Source organism: Manis pentadactyla, chromosome 3 (assembly GCF_030020395.1).
Source record: "Manis pentadactyla isolate mManPen7 chromosome 3, mManPen7.hap1, whole genome shotgun sequence".
NCBI lineage: Eukaryota > Metazoa > Chordata > Mammalia > Pholidota > Manidae > Manis > Manis pentadactyla.
This window is the reverse complement of record NC_080021.1, coordinates 218,040,505-218,063,985: the sequence shown is the minus strand read 5'-3', so window position 1 is coordinate 218,063,985 and position 23,481 is coordinate 218,040,505. Positions and strand designations below refer to the sequence as shown.

General features: G+C 54.4%; 2 protein-coding genes across 11 annotated transcripts in view; one reads left to right on the top strand and one right to left on the bottom strand.

The window, feature by feature from the left end:
- Positions 1-3: 3 nt before the first annotated feature.
- On the bottom strand, positions 4-10,031 carry SPACA9 (sperm acrosome associated 9). Of its 7 annotated transcripts, none has more exons than XM_057499172.1 (5): positions 9,463-10,031; positions 8,468-8,572; positions 4,532-4,707; positions 1,811-2,013; positions 6-1,058 (listed from the first exon to the last, which is right to left on the bottom strand). In XM_057499172.1, exons 3-5 carry the CDS (start codon positions 4,673-4,675, stop codon positions 725-727), a joined length of 681 nt encoding a protein of 226 aa, XP_057355155.1. In that variant the 5' UTR covers positions 4,676-4,707; positions 8,468-8,572; positions 9,463-10,031; the 3' UTR covers positions 6-724. The 7 variants fall into 7 exon arrangements, with proteins under 7 accessions (XP_057355156.1, XP_057355155.1, XP_036769354.1 ...); XM_057499171.1 differs by lacking the exon at positions 9,463-10,031 and having other exon boundaries at positions 17-88; positions 911-1,058; positions 8,468-9,002; XM_036913459.2 differs by lacking the exon at positions 8,468-8,572.
- A 124-nt stretch (positions 10,032-10,155) lies between these two features.
- Positions 10,156-23,481, top strand: part of AK8 (adenylate kinase 8) — a 118,241-nt gene continuing 104,915 nt past the window's right edge. For 3 of the 4 annotated variants that reach the window (XM_057499166.1, XM_036913461.2, XM_036913463.2), the window contains exons 1-4: positions 10,156-10,287; positions 12,681-12,765; positions 19,225-19,274; positions 21,525-21,638. In XM_057499166.1, the coding sequence (XP_057355149.1) occupies positions 10,192-10,287; positions 12,681-12,765; positions 19,225-19,274; positions 21,525-21,638 (345 nt within the window). In that variant the 5' untranslated portion in view covers positions 10,156-10,191. The remainder of the gene's footprint in view (positions 10,288-12,680; positions 12,766-19,224; positions 19,275-21,524; positions 21,639-23,481) is intronic. The other variant, XM_057499167.1, reaches the window with a different exon arrangement.

The window sequence follows — 23,481 nt, the reverse complement described above, 5'->3', positions numbered from 1 at the left end:
AACCAAGCCAGGCAGAGAGGTAGTAGGACACTTTTTATTCTTGACAGTCGCCCCCAAGGAAACAAGAATACAGAAGCTAAGTCGCCCCCTGTGAAGGGAAAAACCAAAAGTCAGACAGTTCTTCCAGCAAGCTGAAATGCCAGCAAGGCATTTGACGAAGTCTGCGTCTCCGTTACGCTGTGAACACCAGCTAACTGTCCTTGTACAGGAGCCCCAGAAGCAGAATCCTTCCAGCTTCTCCCCTAGCCTCCCTCGCCCAAGTAAAGGAGAGCAACGGTGGGTCTGTCCCCCTTTGGGCTTTGCTCCAGAGACCCGGTCACAGTGCCAACCCTAGGCATCCCGGGCAGAGGGAGTGGCCCTGCCTACCGTTGCCACCACAGTGGGCAAGGAGCTGTGTGGTCTCCTCCAGCTTGATGGCTGGGCCAGGAGAGCCGGACCTGCAGTGTGGGCTGCCCATAGGCTGGTGGGTAGGAGTGCTCGGAGGCCCGGAGGCCTGGGTGGGGCGGTCAGGGCCCTAACTCCTCCCCAGCCTTCCGGGCACAGGGCCTGACCCTCAGGGGAGGGACGATGGGAGGGAGAGGGGGAGAGAGCGCCTCGTGATCTATCAGGCAGTTCCCTTTGGGGTTACTAAGTGGCAGGGACCGTGGGTGGCAGTGAAAATGGATCACCAGTGGAAACCTAGTCACAAAGTGCCCTGTGCAGTTGAGCAGGTCTCAGCTTTGAGTTAGAGTTTCCAACCAGATGGTCTCCAGGGAGGCTTAGGACATCCTTTGTCTTTCCCACTAGGTTTGAGGCTGTCCTTTGTAAGTTGCCTACACTTGTGTTTTCTTAAGCAAAGCTGGGTGCCTGTGGTCTGGGAAGGATGAGAGGTGGCCCCGGTGGCCTCCTGGCCCAGCTGGGGCTCACTCACGTGCTGTAGCACTTTGTGGGACAGCTTCTCCGAATGGGCGATCCACTCTTTCATGAAGTCTAGGACGATGGGGATGAGGCTGACCACGCCTCCGTAGTGGTTCCTGGCTTCGTCACAGCTGAGGTGGTTGACCACGTCATGCGGATATCTGCGGGGTGGCAAGAGGGACCCACCAGGGTCCAGACCTTGGCAGAGGTTTTTAGCCCTGACTGCACATCAGAATCCCCTGGGGAGGCTCTAGAATTGTGCATGGACCATGCCAGGCTCTCTCTCCTACACACTGGGGTTTAGCAGGCTTGGGGGGCCAGAGCCTCACGTAAAATTAGTATGAATGGCAGGCGCTGTGAATCACTCACCTGCTTGTGCTTTGTACAGACCTGGGCTGGGCTGTGGAAACCTACTTTAATCATTCTCATGCATGCTGGTGAGTCCTCTGACCCTTCTTACCCTAACACCTAGAGTAAGAATTTGGTCCTTCGTGCTGTGGATTCCCCAGGGCTCAGGATTAAGGAGCCACACTGGTGGTGCTGGCACCCATGGGAACAGGCTCCAGACGTCCTGCTGCTTTATGGGCTTTGGGAAACAACTGCTGTATGACTCCCTTCCCTTTGCCTGGCTATTCAGTGAGAGGGCTTGTATCCCAACTGCATCTGGTGCCTCAGAATCCCTTGGTTTCAAAATGCAGGCAAGGCGCCGCTCTCTGCCAGATTGTTGGGTCAGAGTCATCCCAGTACCTCCCTGGGCCTAGTATTCCCTCCTAGGGAGGTTTAGACAGTAGCCGCATGAGTCATCTGTTCAGACTTCCCTGCCCTCTTTCTCCAGGACCCCTCCTCTCCTGTCCCTGCCCCTCCCCACGTGCACACGCTGGGACCTTAAGAACAGGACCAGAGGGAGACTTACTTCGCTCTAAGACTACTTAAGTCGTTGCTTTGGCTAACAAGGGCTTTACATTTCTCGAGGAGGTTGTTGGTGACCGGGGTGCCAGAGTGCAGGGCTTCAAAGCGCTGGCAGAGCTTGCTCAGCTCCGTGCAGACGTCCAGGAACATGAGCAGAATGCGCTGGTCCGTGGAGTTGTTGCAATGGTGTTCCATGTAGCTCTGCACCTGCGAAGGCCGGTGTGGTGTGAGCTGAGGAGGCCCCAACCCAGACCCTGGCTGGTTTGGGGGCAAACCCCCAGGAGCATTCACCCCATTCCTCCTAGCCTCCCAGAGTCACAGAGAAATGCCAGCAATGTCTAAGCATCTGGATGCACAGACCTCTGTACATAGCAAACGTTAGCGAGTGGCCGAGGACCGTGCCCCGTGCCCCTCTTGGGCCCGATCTCACTCCATCCTCACCTACACCCTGTACAATGGATGCCTTTTTAAGTACTTGTTTTACAGATGAACTCCGGAGGCTCAGAGAGGTGAACAGCGCTGCTCAGGCACCACTGGAAATGGTGAGGCTGGATTTCACCACCAGCTTGATGGCTCTGAGCCTCACCCCTCCCGGTCCCCGTGCCTCTAAGCTGACTCCTGAAGCAGAGGGCTGGTGTCTTGCCATAGTCCCTCTTAGAGCACCTGCTCAGAACTGCTGGGTTGGGCCACCCTGACTGAAGAGCAAACAGGAGGAACTAGAATCCTTTGCAGTTTTGTTGTCCTGTGTTTCCAAGGTAGAGAAAGCGGGATGAGGGCAGCTGGGGTCAGTGGTTATCCATGTGAGAAACAATTGTAGACAAAAATACATCACACCATAGACAAAGATCAACTCTGGGAGGGTGGGGAACTCTGGCGCCCCAAACAAACTGACCCTCCCACGGGGACGTGTTTCAGCCATGAGTGTAGAGGACCTTGCTTATACAAATCATGAAAGGGGCTAAGGATGGTGCGGCAGCTCACCTCCTCTCCAGTCCTTTTCCTGGGGGGATGGGGGTCTTCCCTTCTGGGCCAGGGCTCTTTCTCTCCAGAGGAACCCCGGGGCCAGCCAGTGACCCAGTCAGAGGTCAGGAAGGGTGGAGGCCTGACCTTGTGCTGGGAGGAACCCGCTCAGTTCTGGGCAGGATTAACTGACCCATTTCAAGGTCAAATGGTTTTCCCCTGCCCAGCAATCTGATGGAAGAGGGTGTCAGCCACCTTCCCCAGCTCCCATGAACTCTAAGGCCACACCAGGGTTTCCTGCTGCCTCGGTTGCCTTCTGGTTGCTGGGTGTGTCTTCCCAAACTCCCTAAAGTAGTTCTTTCCCAAGTACAGTAGCTTTGTAAGCGGGAAGAGGTTTTTGACACCCACTGCACACGCCTGCCCGGGACCCGTGGTGGATGAGGAACCTGTACTGTGGCGCAGTTGCTGGACTGCCTGCCGCGTGTGCAGATGACCTGCTGGTATCTGTGGTCCCGGGAGGGCAGGGTGAGGGCTGAGAGGCTCCACTTAGATGGACAGTCAAAACGGGGGCTATGGCTTACCCAGAGCCTTCTTGGGTCTAAGACAAGAAGGCCGCTCCCTTGTGCACAGGAGAGGATGGGGTCACACAGCATGGATGTAGATTCTGAGCAAAGGTGGGGGTGGGTATCTGGTGATCCTTCCTGATACTGAAAACTTGTCTAGTGCCTTTGAGCCTTTGGGGGATAGGCTCAAAAGGGTTCAGACAGTTTACTTTCAAATGGTTCAGGGTAAAGCATAAGTGTCTTGGGGGAGAGTATAGACCTGGCTAACTATTGCAAATTTGTGTATCTAGGTGAAGGTCACATGGCTGTTCATTTTCTGTAGGTTTCAAATTTTTCAAGTTAAAAAATTGTGAGGAATTTTTACAAAAATTAGAAAAAAATGTTTTTGAAGGATGCTGCCAACAGGGTTGCTGTTCTCCGTGGCCCTGTGTGCTTCTCCTAAGCAGCTCTGAGCCCTGGTCCCCACGTCCACCCCACCCTGGGAGTGGCTGGCCTTTGTCAAGGCAGCCCCTTTGCAGGCAGCATCTTTGCGGTCAGAGAAGGTCTGCCTAGGTGCATGTTCCTGATGCGCCGAGCCTTGAGCCCTTGCTTCCTGGAAGGCCCGTTTGGTCTTGAGGTCTCCCGGTCCTGCAGAGCAAACGTGGCCAGCAGTTAACCCACAAGGAGACACGGGCCAAACAGAAACGTCTGCCGTGGAGCTGAGCCCAACTGGGGGCTTGACGTGCTATGGTTTCTCAAACCCCAGTGGACGACAGCTGGGACCATCTGTGCCTGTTCACGTCAATCCTGGCACTTAGCCTGCGCCTGGCTGGGCATCTGCTGTGGTCAGGTCCTTAAATCTGAAAACAGTCCTATGAGGTGTGCTGTTCTCAGTTGACAGATGAGGAAACTGAAGCCAAGAGGGGTGACTCACTGGCCCGAGGTCCCGGAAGTTGCATATGACTGAGCCAGGACTTAAACCCTGGCTGGCTGTCTAGAGCCCACATTTCCTGTGTTATTCCCACACATGGCGTGGGAGGGAATGGCTCATCCTACCAGCTAGGAGCCAAGCCCCTTTCCTGCACAAACGTGCGTGCCCTCACTGGGCCTCAGAGTTTCATCTTTGGAGCAAGGGGACTGGGCCTAGTTCCCCAGCAGAATGTCTGCATCTGGTGTATTCCCAGGACCCCGGCCCCCGCCCGCCGGCCCCGAGTGGGCGCCACCTGTTCGATGCTGGAGATGGGCTGGATCTTGCTGTGGGCATTCTCCCGGGAGTGCTCCAGCGCAGAGATGAACGTGAACTGCTGCTGCTGGAAGAGCTTGTACTTCTGCTCGACGTTCCGCAGGGCCTCCTTCACCTCGTTCATTGTCTTCCTCTGTGGGCAGGCAGGAGAGGATGCTGTGGGGAGGAAGAGGGCAGCCATGAGGTCCCGGGCCAGGCCTTGGGACCAGCTCTGCAGTCAGAGAGGATGTCCGCGGCCCCTCCCATTGGCAGGCTGCGCACATCAAGACCCCTGGCTGTCCACGGCAGAGCAGAGCCTGACTCCCGGCCGTTCACCCTCCAGGGATATGTTCTTTGCCATGAAATGTGACTTCCCTCAGCTGTGGACAAGAATTCCTCTGGTCCTCAGTTTCTCCAGGTTGTGGTCGGTCACACACACACACACACACACACACACCCTCCCCCCCTTCTGGTGTCAGCAAAAGTAGGGATCAAGGAATACGGCACAACATATAAAATCTGTGATTTTTATGTTTAGACCAAATTGTTCTAAAACATCTGCCACTCTGCAATTGGTAGGAAGGTTTAGGGGTTCTTTCCCATAGGCTCAGCAGGGCAAGAGTCAGCGCTGGACTTTCCAGTCTAAGCAGATGCAGTTTCCCGGTTCTGGGCTTGGGCAGGAGGCCTGATCACCGGTTTTCCCCGTTCCCAGGGCAGGGGTGGGCTGCTGGCAACTCCTCCCTGCCTTCCGTGTTAATTGCAGGAATGACCCTGATTGGAAACATCAGCGCTGCGGGAGTGCCTCTTTTGGTGCCTCACAGACAGTCTCTGGTGTGATCTAGGCAGCCCACAACGTGTTTAGAATCTCCCCTGTGATCAGAAAAGGCTGCGGGTTCTGCCCTCCGTGGCATCACAGTTTTCCTGAGTACATGCAAAGTGCTCCAGGTCACAGATCTGTGGAATGTTAGAGCTGGAAGGGACTTCAGCAGATCAACTCCCCTTAATTTCTGGGGGAACTGAGGCCCAGGGTATCACAGCAGACTTGTGCCAGAGACACCCCTAGGTCTCAGGCTTCCTGATGTCTCACCAGCATCCTCAGAGGTGCCACAGCCAGCTGCCCCTCTACCATGAGGCACCAGTGCACACTGAGTCCAGGCTCGGACATGCCCTGCCTGAGGGGTGTCAGGGGAGGCTGCCCCAAGCTAGGTTCCAGGCAAGATGCTGCAGGCAGAAGGTGCCAGAACACATGGCAAGCACAGGTGGGACCGACACATTCCAGGCTTCTGGGCAGGCCCCCGGTGGAGAGGAGGAAGAACAGATTGGTGCCGAGGCCTTTCTGCTGTGTCTGCCTCAGCATTCTGAGTCCAGAGCAGGGCTGAAGCCAGGGAGGGCGTCCCAAGAGGAGATGGCACTGGTGGGGGCGAAAGGAAACGCAAGGAGGATAGACCAGAAGATGGCCTCCATGCTGGGAGGGGTAAGGCAGAGAAGGTGGGGAGGGCTGGGGAGATGGAGCCCCAGTCTCGGGCTGGGAGCTGAAGCACAGCTGGATTGCGATAAAGGAGCTGCACCACAAGGGACCCCAACAGGTCCCGTAGACCGAGCGGGTCTACTGTAAATATAATGGAGCAGTTAAGCGGCTGCGCCCTGAGGTCACCCTGGGAGACCTAGTGCCTGTTTGCCAGCAGAGCAGCTGCAGCTGCACTGGGTGTGGTCTGGCCCGGGGGCCAGGCAGGGGCCCTCCTTCCAGCTCAGCCTCTTCCTCACGCAGCACCCCCTGCCGTGGGCACTCTGGGAATGGGAGCCGGGGTTATGCGGATGCAGCAGAGCCCGCTGTTGGCTGAACACCTGCCTTAGGGCAGGGGAGGCACTCACCTTCTCGCAAAATCTAAGGGATGCCAGAAAATTCAGCCATCAAAATAGGTAAAAATTTTAACACACTATTTTTAAAAGTGAAAGTTAACACCAAAAACACAAAATCAGAATTTTAAATAGGGTACAGCATTGTACCTTCTCAAACTGGAGCCTGACACAAAAGGAAAAAGTAATACTGAGCATGTTTTTATTTAAATTCTGGCTATTTTATTCTAAATGGATTTTGCATTTCGATTTCTAAAATTAATCGCATTAACATATTACTCCTCTCGATTATCACCCCCTTACATTGTGCACCGGGGCAACTGCCTCGCCCTCTTTCGGGCCCAGGGCGTACAAATGACTCGGGAGTTGGACACCTAAGGAAAGTCCGAGCCCGGCATATAGGTGGGTTTCGGGGACTGGGGTCGCTTTCAGTCGGGCACCCCCATAATGCTCAGAGCTGTGGTTGGTGCCTGAAGAGCCCAAGCTCTGCAGCCGCACAGTCCAGGGTCGAGATCCAGCTTCGGCCACTTCTTGCCGGCCTCGGGCTGAGCCTTGGTGCCCTGATACGCCGGGAGAGATGAGAGCGCCAGCCTCCCAGCCTTGGGGTGGGCACTGCATGGCGGGCAGGGCTATGGTGTGGGTCCTAGAGCTGGGAGGCGGTGCCACGGCGACCAAACCGTGCAATGGGCATGGCGTGCACTCCGAAGAGGCAGAGGCTGCTGAGGAACTGACCTCCTGGACCAGGGCCGGTTTGAAAAGGGAGGCTTTGGGGAGGTGGCACAGGAGGCGTCAGCGGACAGGGCGAGGCTGAGGGACCCTGAGAGTCGGGCAAAGCTGAGAACCATGAAGGCCAAAGGGCGTAAGAGGCACATGCATTCATTCATTTGTTCATTCATTCATTCGGCAGCACCTACCATGTGCCAGACATTATTCTGGATGCTAGGCTATACACAGCATGGAACAAAGTAGCCAAGATTCCCTACCTTGGGGGAACCTATCTTTAGAGTGGGAGGCAGACAACAAGGATAGGTGAATGAGCAGTATTTTAGACAAGGGCACTGCTATAGAGAAAATGAAGCAGGGAAGTGAGATGGGAACATGGGGACGAAGGGCCACTTGGTCTGCAAGAGGTGCATTTGGGAGAGCAGGGGGTGGGGTCAGCACCAACTAGAGCTGTGCTCCAGCCTTCAGCGAGATCTGAACAGCCCAGTCCTCCGAAGAACAGCAGGTCACTCAGTGGGGCTCTAGGAAAGCCCTGTACATGCCGTATTTCAAGTCCTCACCACAGCCCTGTGAACAGGGTACCGCAATTATCCCCACAAGACAAATGACGAAGCCAAGGTCACACAGCTAGGAAGTGAGCAAGCCAGGATTCCCTACTCAGCTCTGCCTGACTTCACAAAGTCTGGGCTCTTAATTGGGTATCTCCCGCCTTTCCTCTGTGGTGGTCCTCAGAGACGAACATGCCAGGCATCAGATTGTAGCTGGGGGTCAGGGATGAGGGCGGATACCAAGGACCTGAAGAACTTCCTGAACCCTCCCGGGGTCATGCACTAGCTGGACTCCTGGGCCTTGTTTCCACTGCCATTGAAACTGCTCATGGCTCTCGATCCGAAAGCATGAGTTCTGGCATTCAGGGGACTGTCCTGTGTGTCTGGTCCCCTGCTACCTTTCTGGGGCTTCTTGGGGCTGCCAAGTTCTCCAGGGATACTGCACTACCTCAGCTGCTGGCCCCAAGAGTCCCTGAGAGCAAAACTGACTTAGTTCTTGATCCTAACGACTTGTGATATGCATGCCAGGAATGTTGTGAGAAGAGCTGTAATAAGCTATCCAAAGTGATCGTCCCTTGAACGAGAGTCACTGCAGCCAAATTAGTCTGGATGAAAGGCACAGGGTGCAGGCACTTCCCAATCTGGGGGTGGAGGAAGATAAAAATGGTTACCCAATAGGCTTTAGGCTTTAATTGATTTGTATTTTTCCAGGCTGCTAAGGAAGATTAAATCGTGTTATGAAAAATGCCTAGGGCTTAAAATAAATGAGGAGAAAGGCAAGTCATTTCAGAGATGTCCAGGGAGCAGACTGAACCTCTCCAGTGCAAACTGCAGTCTTGGTTGTTGTGTTCTTTGTTCAGGGCAAGCAGCTTCCTTTTCTTCCCCAGATGTCTTTGCAGTTGGGTTTGACAAGCCTACCAAGGTGTGCACGTGACGGTGAGAGGCAGAACTGCACCTTTTACTATGGGAGGGCATGTCTCCCGGCTAGTGGCTGGTGGAAAAGGATTTGGCTAGGAGTCAGGCTGCATCTTTCCAGCACTGGCCCCGCCTTTGATTAACAAGGAACTCAGTCAAGAAATTCTCCCATTCTGGGCCTCAGTTTTATCCATCTGTACAATAGGGAGTTTGGATCAGAGGCTCTTCAAGGGACTCATGAGGTTAATGCTCTGTGACCAAGATCTGATGAGGAAGGAGGCCCAGAAAGGAGAAATGACTTGCCCAAAGTCCCTCTGCAAAGTCACCATTCTGATCCTCCAGTTTCTCCTCTGTACACATAGGAGTGAAGATACCTATTTCTCAGGGCTGGTGACAAGATTAAATGAGAGAATATTACTAATAGTAGCCCTTATGTCTTATCTGTTACTACATGCCAGTTACTAATGCCTCAGATATATTAGTTCATGGAATCCTCCCATAATACCCACTTCACAGAGGAGGGAAGTAAAGCACAGGCGGCTCACACAGCTAGTAAGAGGGGGAGGCAGGATTCAAACTCAATTCCCATACTCTTCCTAGCGTAATACCCGCCTCCACAGACACCGCGGTTTTATTGAGCCCAGACAGCTCAAACACCGTTGCTCCTAAAAAATGGCAACAGACAAGAGCAAGGACTCCCAGCTCAATGCTGCTTCCGATACCAGGCCGCCCACCCCACTGGGGACTGACACTACTCACAGCGCTCCTTTCCCGAGCGTGTCCCCACCATCTGCCTCCCGAGGTAGCAGAGGCAGTTCCTTCCATTCTCCACCCCCATCCCAGTTTTCGACCCCGGGGCTTGGGTGGGCCGCCCCTGACCCGCTCTAACCTTGCTTGTGCTAGAGCCGCCGACACTCACAGAGCGCCCCGAGCCTGGGTGCCTCCGTGGGCGTCCGGGCCCCGGCGGGCGGCTTGGGGGCGGTGAGGAAGTCGGGGCGGAGGGGTGGGGCCTGATTGTTACCGCGGTGCCATAGTAACCGCGTCACGTGGAAGCCCCGCCTCACGCCGAGCCGGCGGCGGGGGCTCCCCGGGCTCCTGCGGGACCCTCGGTCTTCCGGCCCGCCCCATGGACACTGCTCCCTGTTCAGATCTCCTCCTCGACATCTGTTTATTTTAAAGATGAGAAACAGGCCCGGAGAGCAGAGCGGGGGCTGGCCCACGGAGCTCCTAACGCGCGGGCAGGGCGCACTGTCGGAGCAGGGGCAGGAGCCGCCTCCCGCCCCTCTCGCCCCGGGGCCGATGTGCCCTTTGGGTGTTGTCAGGTCTCAGAACAGGGAGGCCCCTACCAGGGACACCTGTGGTCCTAGAAGGCCACAGCTGGAAGCGCCCCGAAGCGCCCCACTGAGACGCGCAGGCCGCAGAGACAGGCCTAGCGGGGAAGCGCTGGCCCCTGGCGGCCGGCCGAGCGTGCTAGCTGGGATTGGGCTCGACGCGCGCTGATGGCGTTCCGCGGCGCCCTTAGCGACGGCGGTCACCAGGGAGGGGCGCGCTCTGATGACGTTGCGCGACCCGCCCTCTCCCTTCCCCTAACGACGGCGGTCACCGGGGAGCGGTCGCGATGCTGGGTTACACGGACGTGTCCACTGCCCCGCAGCATATTCCCCCGGAAATGCCCCAGTACGGGGAGGAGAACCACATCTTCAAGATGATGCAGGTGACCCGGGCGGCCTCGCCCTGTCGCGACACCGGGCGGTGGCCGGGGAACCTCTGTCGCGGTACCGGGCTGCGTGGCGGCCACCCCGCAGCTGGGCGGCACGTTTGTGGTGTCCGACTGTTGTACCGTCATGACCCCGAGGATCCCTCGGACTGAAGACTTCCCCTGTCCCCGTCCCGCAGACCCAGGAGGGAGGAAAGGGGGCAGGTCATCCTGGCCAGGATTTGGCCCTTGCTCCGCGCCAGCTGGCTCGACAGCCTGCAACACGTCCCTTCCTTTTCTCAGTTTCCCCATCTGTGAAGTGCGGCTTCAAGGGCTCAGCCCCTGTCCGCGTATTGGCTTCTGAGCTGGGGAGTGTCCGAGTTCAAGGTGGCATCACCATCCTCTGAGATGGCCGCCTCCTGGGACAGCAGCCCGGTTTGGATAGCAGCACTTCCCGCCTGGCCCGTCTTCGGGCTGCTCCCAAGCTCTCCTCCTGGGTTCCTGTCCCCACTCCCTGTGTGACCTTGGGCAAAGCCCTGCCCCTGCTTGTGTTCCAGGTTTCCCTTCTGCACTTCTTGGAGGTAGAGATTTCAGGAGCTGGACTGGAAGCACTAGCAGTCACTCAGAGGTTCTGAGGGCCAAAGAGAGGCTGGAGTGCAGCTTCCAGAGCATTTGCTCTTCCCGGCATACCCTTCTCAGAGGCCTCGTCGTGGTGACGCCCGTGGTCACCCGTGCCTCTGACCTGCACACATGAGAGCAGAGCTCATACTGAGTACCCTGAGTCACCATCTTGCCAAATACATGCTGCCTTTTGAATGTGGTAACTGATGGAGGGCGAGAGACAGATTTCTAAAACGGAGTTGGCCAATCTAAGTAAAGAAAATGGCCAGCCGAGTTTAAGTCACTGGGTGGTGGACAGGATGGGCAGCTCCTGGGAGCGCTGCGGTCTGTTCTTAGAGAACCTGGCGTATCTCGTAATGATTGCTAGAAAGAGCAGCCTGAAAAAGCTTTTAATCAGTATTTCTAGTCCTTAGTCATTTGTGTGCTCCCTCCGTGGGTTTTAGCTTTTCATTTCTTACACTTTTTATTTAAAAAAAATTGGGGGAGTTACAAAAATAGTATGGAGCGCTGATGTACCCTTCCCCCGGCATCCCCCCAATATCGACACATTCTCAAAACCAGGAAGTTGACATTGGTGCAATACTGTGAACTGGACGATAAGACCCATGAATTTCATCCATTTTTACCTGTGCTCATGATTTTTTTGGTGGGTGTGTGGTTCTATGAAATTTTATCACAGGTATAGATTCATAGAACCACCACCACATTTCCATTTTAGCTTAAGTATTTCTTTAAATCAACCCACTTAAAAAAAATCAACTTATTTTACCTCTTCCTAAGAATATCCTTGAAATCAGGTTTGAGGGACTAATTTTTCTCATACACGTTAGATATGCAACTATCTAAAAGTAAAATTGAAAATACTCATCTGTGACCCGTCTACGGGCACCTCACACCATCTCACTGGCGGTAAACGATTAGGGAGCTTGGCCGCGTGTGCCATTGACAGGCTGCGAGGCTGAGACCCCGGGAAGGGGAGGGACTCCATGGCGAGGTGCAGAGCAGGGTCAGCACCATTCAGTGCTCTCTCTCCCAACCTCCGCACTCCCTCTGCCCCCAGGGGGCGAAGGCCCTCCCTGCTTGTCCCTGAAGGATGCTGATTATGGCACCAGCCCAGCTCCTCTCAGCTACTGGGTTCATTTCTGTATCTTTTGTTCTGGAAACATAGAAGCTGCTTTCCCTTTGGAATTAAGTGGCTGGACTATTTAGATATTTGGCTGGCAAATATTCTGTCCCACTGGAGGCACACAGGTTCCCCAGCAGGCACCTGCTTTGAGTACCTACTGAAACCATGCCAGGCTCTGGGACCAGGGCAAGGCATTAATGAGGGTGCATGGGGGCTGCAGGAGCACATGCCAGGACTGACCTAGGGAGTGTGATCCTGAAGCCGTGTTTCCCCTGGGACCTGAGGGCTTGAAGAAACAGTGTTCCAACCCAAGGGAACAGCGTTTGCTAAGGTCCAGGAGGAGGCTGGTCTGGGAAGCACAAAGGGACTGTGGGGAGAGGGCCTGGGACTGCCTGCTGAGTCAAGGGCACCGTCCCTCTGGTGGTGCTGCAGCAGCCATACCCACATGGTCCCTCCCTCATGCTTCTGCTCACGGGGACCCAAGCACATGCCAGCTGGGGTGGGGGCGGAGTCCCGAGCTGAAGGCATGTTTGGTGGGGTGCAGTGGAGAGATCAGGCCCCATAACCAATATCCATAGCAACCAGGGTGCTAGGCCCCCTGAGCCCTGGACCCTCTGTGCCCATGCAGGTGTTAACCACCTCGGTGTCTGCCCTGTGTTCACAGAACATGCTGGAGCAACTCCTGATCCACCAGCCCTCCGACCCCATCCAGTTCATGATCAGTCACTTGCAACTAGACAACGATGACGGTGAGCCCCTGGGAGGCCCCTCACACTCGGTGCGCCCCCCTCCTCCGTGGAACAGCTGTGGACTACTCTGCTTTCCTGTGTTTGAGGGGAGGGCAGACAGGGTGGGGCGGGGTTTTGACAACTTGGGGTAGTGGTTAACTGAAAAATGCCTTAATTTCTTTTGGAGCACCAGTAAAAAAACTCTCTTGGCAAGTTATTAAAATGAAAACCTCAGAATCAGTCATTAACGCTTTAGAGTGCCACAGCTGATGTCGCCTCTTGGGATTATGCTCTGTGCTTGCTCCCCTGGTCGGGTATGAATTGGGTTTCTGGTCTACCTAGGCAGGCAGCACTTGGGTTTTCCTCGTGGCCTCATGATGAGTGCCCTTTAATGAGGTCCAGAGCTCCTCAGTCCTCAGCCCCAGCCCAGGGCCAGAGCACAGAGCCTGGGACTGGGAGAAGAGGCCCCATTCTGCGGTCAGTTTGCCAAGTGGAGTGTCATTCTGTCCTGCGTGAGCCAGGGAAACCGGTGTCTTGGAGCTTTGATGTTTCTTTCATTGACGCACTAGCCACTTTGCAGGAGCTGCCAGCGCACCAGTGAAGTCAGCGCTTGGTGCAGCAATAGGGACGGAGGCCCAACTGCCCCGTGGTGGGGTTCAGAGTCCTACGATGTGGAAGGAATGCAAAGTAGTTAACAAAAAATAAAGGGTAAGAGAGAGGAGACTGCACGCCTGCAGGTGCTCCCGGCCCACCTGGTCTTTGCAGCGCTCCCTGCCCGCAGCCCTGATGTAGTCTCAGGCTTGGCTGCAGACATCAGAGGGAGGGAGGGGCTTCTTGGGTCCCAGCGCCATTTCACCAACTAAGCAAGGTGGGGCAGACAGAGCCCCAGCAGGGCCCTTTCTGAGCCTGTATCTAGGCAGAATTGAGAATCGGTATGCCCTGGGTGAGATGGAGCCATGGCCATGGGGCTCAGGGGCACCCCCTTCTCACGCTGTCCACCCTGCCTCCTTGCGTTCCTGGTGTGACTCGCTTTGCCCCGCAGAGCCTCCTCTAAGAGGCCCCCATTCTCTGGCTGGCTCTTTATCATATGGTGCGAGAGGGAGGTTCACCTGCTCCACGGGGCGGGAAGGGTGGTCAAGCCATCTTCCTTCCTGGCAGTCCTGCTGCAGCTCACCACCCAGGCCTCCCCGGGCCTCCCCTTCGTTTGCCAGAGGAAGATGTTTCTGCATTTCCACTTCCCTGGGCCTGAGGCTAGACAGGGGCTCGGTGTTGCTGAGCTCTGCTATTTGAGGGCTGCTAGGAGCATTTCTCCCCATTTTCAGCTCTCTTGTATAGCTACCACCAAATAAACAAATCAAAGCACAGTAAAGGTTAAAGTAAACTCAGAGTTAAACTAAAATAAGAGCAAAGCACAGGGTACAGTGAAAGTGCAGCTCAATGAAGCCCCCCACCCCCGATGGCCCCATGATTGATCTTCAGAATCCTCCTATGAATATGTAAAGAGACACTGAGAGATCATTGCTCTCTCTGGGCCTCGGTTTTCTCATTTGTAGAATGGGTGTGTTTGGTTTGCTGAGCCGAGGCACTGCAGCTCTGGCCTGGTCAGTGGCTGCCGTGGGAAGGATGCTTCAGGCTGGGCTGTGGACTTGACGAGGCCTCCATGCCCCCGCAGGGCTTCTGGCAGTGCCAGGTGGAGTTTCCACTAGTGAGAAGCTTCATGAGAGGTTTCTAAACTAAAAATTATACTTGACAAAGTAATGACCATTTGAACTCTGAGAAGCTGGGTTGCGATGCACTTCATACTGCTGGTGAGAGAGTTTCCGTAGGGGTGAGTGTGCCACGTTGTGTGTCCTTAAGTCATGAGCCTCAAAGCTTAGCCTGCCTCCCCAGCGGGAATTCAAGACCCTGACATTTGAAGCAGAGTCCATCTTCTGTTTATATTTAATCTTGCTCCTCAGTGTCAAGCTATCCACTTCACCAGACTCTTTAAGTTCAGACATCATCTTTCCATTTTAAACACAGCCTAGCTGACGTCGGGCACTGGCCTCAACGCCACCTCTGCTCATCTCATCCTTGCTCTCTCCCGCATCCTTCTGTCCTCCTCTGCACCCCTTTTCTTCCTTCATGGGGCTTGCTCCCCAAGGCCCCCCTCCACGGAGCCTTCATTCCATTCTCTGCACGACACCTGCTCTGCTGTTCTTCATCAGGGGTGAAGGGTCCAGACCCGCTCCGTTTAGCCCTGACCAGGGGCTGGCTTCCTGTCTGTCCTGAACAGCTGGAGTCAGGGTTTTTGGTCCAGATGCTTTCTCGGGAAGTAGAGTCACTGGCTCCTCATTAACCACTGTTTTGGGTGGTTGATTTGTTTCCACAGCCCTCCGCCCCCACTTCCAGGCCTTGGCTGGCATCTCCTATGGATGTTGGAACACCTATGCCCTTTGGCTCAAGCCCCAACTGCTCCCATGGGAAGCAGGGAGGGACAGCTGGGAGTTTGCCTGTCTGTGCCCAGGCCTTCACTGACAAGTAAAACAAAAATGTGGGGGAAGAGAGGGGGCAGCAGGGGAAGGGACTATGCTTCTGTGACTCTTCTAGGAGTGAGGAGAATCTGGAAACAGGTTGCCCCAACCTTGTATGTTCTTGAAGAGGACGGGAGGTGTGGAGGGGTCCCCTGATGTCTAGTGAGCATTCATGCTGCCCTGGGCTAGTGGGTCAGATTGTCACGCCTCCGAGTGTCGGCCATGCAGTGGCCTGTGTTAACTAGAGGTTGGGCGCCCAGCACTTCAGCTTACTGGGCGAGGGTGGTGGGTGGGCAGGGGCTCACTGCGACACCTGGTGACACTGCCAGTGGCTGGTATAGAGGGAGAGGAGGCTCTGGACTCGTCCTAGTGAGCGTGCACAGGCGGGACCGAGAGGGGCCACCAGCACATGGGCTGGCTGCCCGTTTGCCACAAGAAAGGCAGATTTAGTACAAAGTGAGCGTTTACAGTAGCCCTGGGCGATATTAAAGTCGGTGATGCTGTATATGATGGTATGTTTCGTTTTTCATCAAACGTTTGTCCAAGAAAGCTGTGTATTAGAGCCCCAATACCTGAGGGCTTTCCTGTGAATTTTCAATCATGCTCCTAGTTAAACCTCAAAAGGATCTCTGGACGGAAAGGGTTTTTGATTTCCTTTGAAGTGGTTTGAAGAAGTTGATTACTCTTGGCAGTCAAGCAGCCTTTTATGACACTGTTTATAAATAATTACTCATGAGCAGGGCTGGAGTTTCAAGGTGTTAGATTTTAAGAAACTGAAATTAATCACATAAATGCGTGTGAGAAATTAGGTGGGGAGAAAGGCCATGGATGTTCCCCTTTTAAAGCATTTTCACAGATGTGTACAACTTGGGTGCCACATAGGGGAGCCTGGAAGGGTTTGTCCAGCCATCTTTGAGACCGGTAACTTTATCACGATGAGTGGGTGACTTGGGAGCCGACTCGTTCCCCAGGTGCTCTGCTTGGGGTGTGTCTCCGTTCTCCGTGGCTCTGCCGGCCCCAGCCCTGCCGGGTCTGGCCCAAGTTCTGAGGAGCTTCAGTGGTGGTCTGTGGTTGGAGCCTGTGGAGAGGCGGCAGGGCGATGGCCCGTGGGCTGGCCTCCGGCCCCCCCACTAGTGCGGCTTTGGCTGGCAGGCGATCTCTGGGCCCCCGTGAGTGAGGTCTCTGCTTCACAGCACGAGGCGCTCTCCCTGGACCGCCCTCCCTGCTGCTCTCATGTTGCCCCCTTCCCTCAAACCTTCCCCGGCGCCCCAGCTGCAGCCCCCCATCACTTCTCCCGACCTAGAGTGCCTGGGGCTGCCCCTTCCCAGACTCACCCTGTCAGCACTGTTTTCCCCCCGCGGTGGCTTCTCTCAGTCACGTGGAGGCCCTGGAAGGCTTTGCCCCCCGTGAGGCGACCAGAGCTGAGAATGGGCGGTGGATCCCTGTCCGTCCCGATGCGTGCCGCAGCTGGAAAAGCTGGGCCTGTCCTGGGCTTCACCGGTCAGGTGAGCCCAGACTCCGGGTCGCGGTCTGGTAGGTGTTCTCCCTGGTGGCCCTTGCAGGGCCTGGCTCCTGGGTGGCCACCCTGGGGCCCCCATCTGTTAGTGGCATCATGGGCACAGGCTGCGTGTCTCGAGCCTGGTACAGCAGTGCGTGCTCCCCACACAGCTGTGGCCTTACTTGTGGTACTGCTCCTGGCCGGGTGGGCCTGAGCTGGGCTTGCGCCTGAGCGGGATGCTGTGAAACCCCTTCTCTGCTCAGCCCAGCTGCAGCTGGTTCCTGCGGCCTGCCCCCGAGATGCCGACTGGCTCAGGGCACCTTTGTAAGGAGGAGGTAATGGTGGTGACAAAGGTGACAAGCACTCAGTGACCACAGAAAGAGAGGGGGACAGCCAGCAGGAGGCCTCTGTGGGTCCTGTGGTGGGCATAGCTACTTGCAGTTCTGGTCCCCATAAAGGTCCCTGCCCTTGGGAGCCTGCCATTCGGTGGGGACAGCATTGCCCTGGCCACTCAGCAGTGGGACAGAACTCACCAGGCGGCAGGTGAGCAGCAGGGAGCCGCTGGGTCACGAGCAGGAGCAAGAAACTCGGAGAAGGAAGCCAGTGGGGCTGGGTGGGTGCTGGGTGGGTTGGGGTGGAGGCCGGCGCTGAGGTGGTAAGTGGCAAACGGGGAAGGAGGAAGTCCAGGGTCAAGGGGGGATTGCTTAGTGCTCCCAGGACCCTGGGGTCCCCGCTAGGTGAGGCTCTGGAGGGCCAGCTGTTAGGATGGCCAGGACACATCCTAGCCTCCTCCTGAGGTCATGCCCTCTGGGTCCAAAAGGACTTAAAGGGCCCCAGAGCCCTTTGGCCAGAACACTGGAAGCTGGGCCCACTGTACTGTCGAGGGCAGGAGGCTCCCGGGCCCAGCCTGCTGTGCAGAGAAGAGGGGAGCAGAGCTCGCCACCTTGCCCGGACCTTCCTGCCCCCATGGCTCTGATTCATGCCACCACCACCAGGGGAGCCTTCGGGCTTCCCAGAAGCAAGTTGCCTACATTTCACACATCAGTGGGGCCGACGGACCTGATTACCAATGTTCAGACCCCTAGAAGACAGCAGTGTTCTAAAGCAGCTTTCTGGGGATACATAAAAATGGAGCCGCGGGAAGCCGTGATATGCGCCCAGCTCCCCGGTTCCTGAGGAGAGAGCCGCTCCCTGTCAGCCCCCCGGGGCCAGGCCTGGCCGCCCCCTTTCAGTTCTGGAGCCACAGTCACCTTGCTGACTTTCCTTCAGGCACCCAGCAGGGTGCCAAGTACAGATGAGGGGCGCAATGTTTGTGGAGCGGATCCATGAATTACCTGAGCTTTCCCTTCACAGTTCCCTGAAAATGAGAAGATGCTATGAATTTGGGCAAAGGTCTGTTTAAACCCAAGCAGCGTGGCTGGGTGTAGATGTGCTGATCAGTAAATCGTGGGCCAAACGGATACTCTTGTGCCTTCTCAGTGCCCATGTCCAGACTAGAAGCTCACACATGCCCGTCCTGCCCTGCATGGGTGAGGTTCTGCTCGGCGGCCTGGCAGGGATGGGCCTGCCCATAGACATCGGAGGCTCAGACGGGTGGGAGGGCTCTTGTTTTCGTCAGTCTCCGTGGGCCAGGCTAACGGGGCAAAGGTCTCGTTTCTCTGACCCCTGTTCTGTGGCCCTCGCTCCCCAGCTAGGAGGAGGTGGTGACATATCCCAGTGGCATTCAGGGCGGGATCAGCAAGGACTCATCTGTCTAGACACCACATCCTGGTTCCTTGTTTTGACCCAAGAACACAACTTCCCAGTGCTCTTAAGACGCTGGTCTTCTCCAGGGGCCCACACCTACTAAATAGTCTGGTAGGTGGCTGCTTTAGGAATTCTGGGGCCATGAACCTTCCAGGGCCCGGAGTCTCACACTGCAGCCAGTTGTTTCCATTTGCATAGAAATGCCCATATTTGAAAACAAAGACTTTCCTATCTGCAGTTTTATAAATCTGGCCCATATACCCCAGGCTTTTTCCCATTATTTCCCTCTGTAAAATGATGGGGAATACATTTTGCTAAATAAAAAGGCATAAATATATATAAAAAAAGCTTCAAGGGTCGATTTACATAAAATACAGCTTTATTTGAGAGTGTGTCCCCGAGACAAAGTCCCTGTTTAAAATGCTTTATGGTGTTTGAAATCCCAATTGTTCTTGATATTTATTAGTTTGGTAAACAAGTTACCGTGTCCATGTCCCCTTGGAGACAGAAAAATAAACCATCTCAGTGATCACTTACCTCTCTAAACACAGAGAATATATTGTATGGTGAGAACATCTCTGAGCTGCTGGGTTACAAACGACCGTGCCACTTGCAGAAAATGAAATCTGGGGAGGAAAGAAATAAATACATGCAGAGCACCGCGGGCAGGGGAGGTTGCTTTGTCAAATCGAGCCATGACATTCAAATCTTTTTATTCCACAGTGCCAAAGATTATAATACTTGGTCCACCGGCCTCGGGGAAAACAACTATAGTAAGTGTATCATATTAGGTGCTGTGATACTGTGATATCTCACTGATCCTGCAGAGCTGGAATGAGACTGCACCTCAGCAAATGTGCAGCTTTACTGAGCTTTTTTTCATCTTCTCCTTCTCCTGCTTCTCATTTTCTGATTACAAGAAGCAGTGTGTGTTCATAGTAGACAAGAGAAAAACCAAAAATCCAATTCCCCAACCGTGGAGAGAGAAGCATTATTTTAACATTTGGATATGCCTGCCAGGGTTCTCGTGGCCACACGGACACTCTCTGCACACCCTCAGTTATACCCTTAGGATAAATTTCTAGAAGCGGGAGTGCTGGCTCAAATATACACATTCAAAGACTTTTGACACGGAATCTTCAGATTCGCTCTTAAAATTTTTGTTATGAAATAGTCTGGCCAATCAGAAAAGCGTAAAAATCTGTAGAGAACCATAGATACTCATGTACTCAACTGCCAGATTTTACAGAATTTTCCATTTTGCCCCATTTGCTTTGATGATTCTCTGTTTTAAAGACAATACAACTTTAAAATACAGTGGCTACCTCATCCTGCCTCCCCCTTTTTTGTCTCTCCTCCCTTGGGGGCAGCCCCTCCTGAAGCGGGGGTGCTTCATCCTGTCTATGGTTTTAATCTTTAAACTCCTTTTTATAAGTGCCAAGAAGTTGTTCACATTTTAATAATCTGAGATGAAAGTTTCTGTCTTTTAAAAGCCAGTTAGGAACATGGGTTAGCCCTGGATGCCTGTGCTGGAGCACTCGGCCTGGCCTGGATCGTGCCGCGGGCTGTTTGCCCTGATTAGCTGGTACTTTGCTGTGTTCCGAAAAGGAGATAAGATGGAGGATCCTTGCACAAAGTAACCTGCATTTGCTATGCTTTGGAGTTAGTATAGCTGCTCTTATCTCTTTACCTATCCGTCTGTTCATCTACCCCACTGTCCATCTGTCAGTCTCTGTCTGTAGTTTTTCCACTTTGTTCCTTAGGATCAGGCTGTCAGCTTTCACTTCTCTCTGCAATCCACCCACCTGAATCACTGTGACTGTTAGAAACCAGGGGCTTCTGGACCTGGCAGTCCTGAGCATCACCACAGTGCTTTGGAAAATGCAGGTTCCCAGGCTCCCTTGCAGACCGGCCTACTCAGAATATCCTGGGGAGGGGTCCGGGGAGCTCGTTGAAACTGCTGCCGAGGTGATGCTGACACCAGGCACCAGGGTGGTAGCCTGTGTACTGAGACAGACGGGTGCTCTGGGCCATGACACAGCAGAGTCAGGTCAGGGTCAGGGGTCTCCTTGGCAAATGGGCCCTCATCTTTGAGACGTCTGGCACCCTGGGACCACCGCACTTCCTTCCCAGTTCTAGCTCCTCTCTGATCACTGGCAGGAAGTTGCTGGGTAGACTCGTGAAGTGTCCTGAGCACAGAGACCTTCCTTTGTCAGGTCTCGACTTGTCCTCCCTGGTGAGGTCAGGGCCACCAGCACTTAGCGTGTTGCCCCTGTAAGCCTTCTGGTGAATTCACTGCTCCTGTCCCTGAGCACTGTATGGGGACATCCAGAATGTAATTTTACAATAAGGTGATAGATAGTAAAATCCAAACGGAGTCTTAAAGTGTTGTTTCCTGATATCATTGCTGACATTTCCCAGTGCAAGGAATGCAGAGAATTAAAGTTCAACCTGCCCAGGGGAGCTTCAGGGTCTTCTGAATCATCCAGTGTGAAAATGGTCATCAATATAATCTTGGTATTAAGAACATTTTATTGCATTATTATTCCTTAATATTTATTCTTCCCTTATAGAGTATATATAGTAGTCATCAATGAACTAAACATTCATTTGGCTAGAATATGTCATCACCCAATCTTTAAGAAAAAATGAACATCAAGTATGGTTGTGACCCATATTTAGGTCCTGTCCCTGTATTTCCTGTTATAAACCTTTCTGGAGTTAAAAACTCATGGTCCACAGAGCTTGGAAAGACATGCCAGGGGCAGCTAAAAACAGCCCATTGGTAGGTTTTTCCAGCTCCATTTAGAGTCAGTGGCTGGTTGAAGAAGAGGGAGCATACAAGGAGAGTTCTTAGGCTGGGAGGTACTCTATGGTTTGTCTCTCTTGGTGGCCTCCTTCTGGCCAGAAACGATTAGACTTCCCAAGGGCCAGTCTTTCCTAGTAGAATGCAGAAGGACCTGGGCATTTTAATGGAGTTGTCTTAATTAAAACTTTTGCTAAAATGTTCCTCTTTCCTTTAGGCAATGTGGCTTTGCAAACATCTCAACAGCAATCTTCTCAGCGTGGAGAACTTGATGGCAAATGAAGCTTCCTCTTTGGCTGCAGGTGCCAGGTGGCACTACCAGAAAACTAAGGTAGGACTGGCCCTGGGGGTGTGTTGGGGGTGTGTACACAGGGTGACAGAGCCCCTCACCTCTGCCCTACTCAGCTAGTTTCCAGTTTCTTTTTAAGTGAGAAAATGCTGGGGAAGGGAGTGGGGCAGACCGGGAGTGTCCACTGTTCCATACCAGCTCTGCTCAGCTGGAAATTATACTGCAGAGAAAAATGTCTTTGACTCCTGAGCAAGAGTCACCCAAAGGTGACACGGGGACATTAGGGCCCTGAGAGTGGGGCCACGTGATGGGACCGTGCTGGCTCACGTTGTCCCAGTGAGGAAGCCCAGGCTTAGAGAAGTGAGGTGCCCTGGGAGTGGAGTCCGGGTTCGAGCCAGCACTGCTCTTGGCTGCCTCTGAACAGCAGCAATCCTTCAGGCGGGGTGGTTCAGTTGCAGTCCCCAGGATGGGCACTGGAGGGGGCAGAAAGGTCCAAATTGGAGGCAGCGCAGCCTGTTCTGTTCTTGGTGGCCAAGAAGCAGGCTGTGTTGCATTACTGAGAGATGAGCCCAGCTGCACCCGGGCTGGGCCTTCCCTCTGACCCGTAGGGGCTTCACTGGGCTCCATCAGTGTGTCCCTGACTCTTCCCCAAAAGCCAGGCTTTGCGGGGCCGAGGCGGAGGAGCATGGCAGAGCTCCGGGAGGAGGGAACCTGATCCTGCAAAGACAGTTTGGCAGGGCTCTGAGAAGCGGCGCCTGGGAAGCCCCCGCTGCTGACATGACACATCAGAGCTGGAGTCAAGACAGCACAGAGGCAGGCAGCGGCAGGGGTCACCTGGGAGGGCCTGCGCTCAAAGTCGCCAGTCTGTCCCCCACTGTGCAGACTGTGGGGGACACTGTGCCCCACCTGGACCTGTCACCTTTCAACTGGTATTCTTGAGTGGCTTGCACCCCCTTGCGTCCCCTGCATTCCTGTACCTGTTTGAGTGCTGCCTCCTGAATAAGTGTTGTCAGGGAACGGAATGAATCTTGGGGAACCCGCCTCAGGGTGGAAACCAGCTCTGCTTGGGGTGGGCAGGCAGTGCAGGGGGACACCAAAGGATGGAAGCCATGCAGAGGGGTGGGGCACGGCTGCTCCCTGTCCACCTCTCTTCCCCCGCCAGCCTGGAGAATTTCCTGGGGTAGCTGGGAGGATATCAGCACCCGCAGAAAGACACCCTCCCTTGGCAGCGTCTCCCATGTTGGGTAGGACTCTTGGTGCTTGAGTTTGCTTAAAACAGTGGTTCTCCAGATGTGACCCCCAGACAGCAGCCTCAGCATCATCTGCCAACTTGTTAGAAATGCAGATTCTCAGCCCCACCCCAGACCTGCTGAATCAGAAACCCTGGGGTGGGTCAGTGATCTGTGCTTTGACAAGCTTTCCAGGGTCAGGTTGAGAAGGACTGGCTTAAGCAAGAAATGGGCAAGGTGGAGAGCGGACAGACGTAAGGACCCAGAGGTGTCTCAGGAGATGCTGAAACCAGGAGCTGGGTGCTGGCAGCTGCCTTCTTGTCTCTCCGACCTCCTCTCTTCTCTGTGTACCGTTCCTTCATGCTCTCTCTCCTGTTTACTCTTGCTCTTGACTTTTGCTGTCCACTTTGTAGTAGCCAGAGTGGCCCCATAACTTTCAAGTGGACAAATACAAGTGTGATTCCCATAAGAGGCTCTGCCTCCCTCTTCCTCTCACTGTTTGCTCTTCTCTTCCAATTCCACATCCCTGGAAAAGCCATTCTGGGCCTGAGAAACTTGGTTTCTCTCTACCTTTGTACTGGCTTCATTCTCTTACATCCTCCTCATGCCTGCAAATTGGCTGCTGCAGCTCCAGCTCTTACGTCTTCTCAGCTTTG

Bases quoted from the DNA above. Each gene is read 5' to 3' on its own strand.
- SPACA9 (XM_057499169.1), bottom strand. From the start codon at position 8,633: ATGCCCTCCCATAGTAAAAGGTGCAGTTCTGCCTCTCACCGTCACGTG. The intron at 4,708-8,467 runs GTCTGCTCCCTG...TCCTCCCCACAG, and splicing joins GTTTGCACTGGAGAGGTTCA to CATCCTCTCCTGCCTGCCCA. The intron at 2,014-4,531 runs GTGGCGCCCACT...CGGCCTTCGCAG, and splicing joins CCATCTCCAGCATCGAACAG to GTGCAGAGCTACATGGAACA.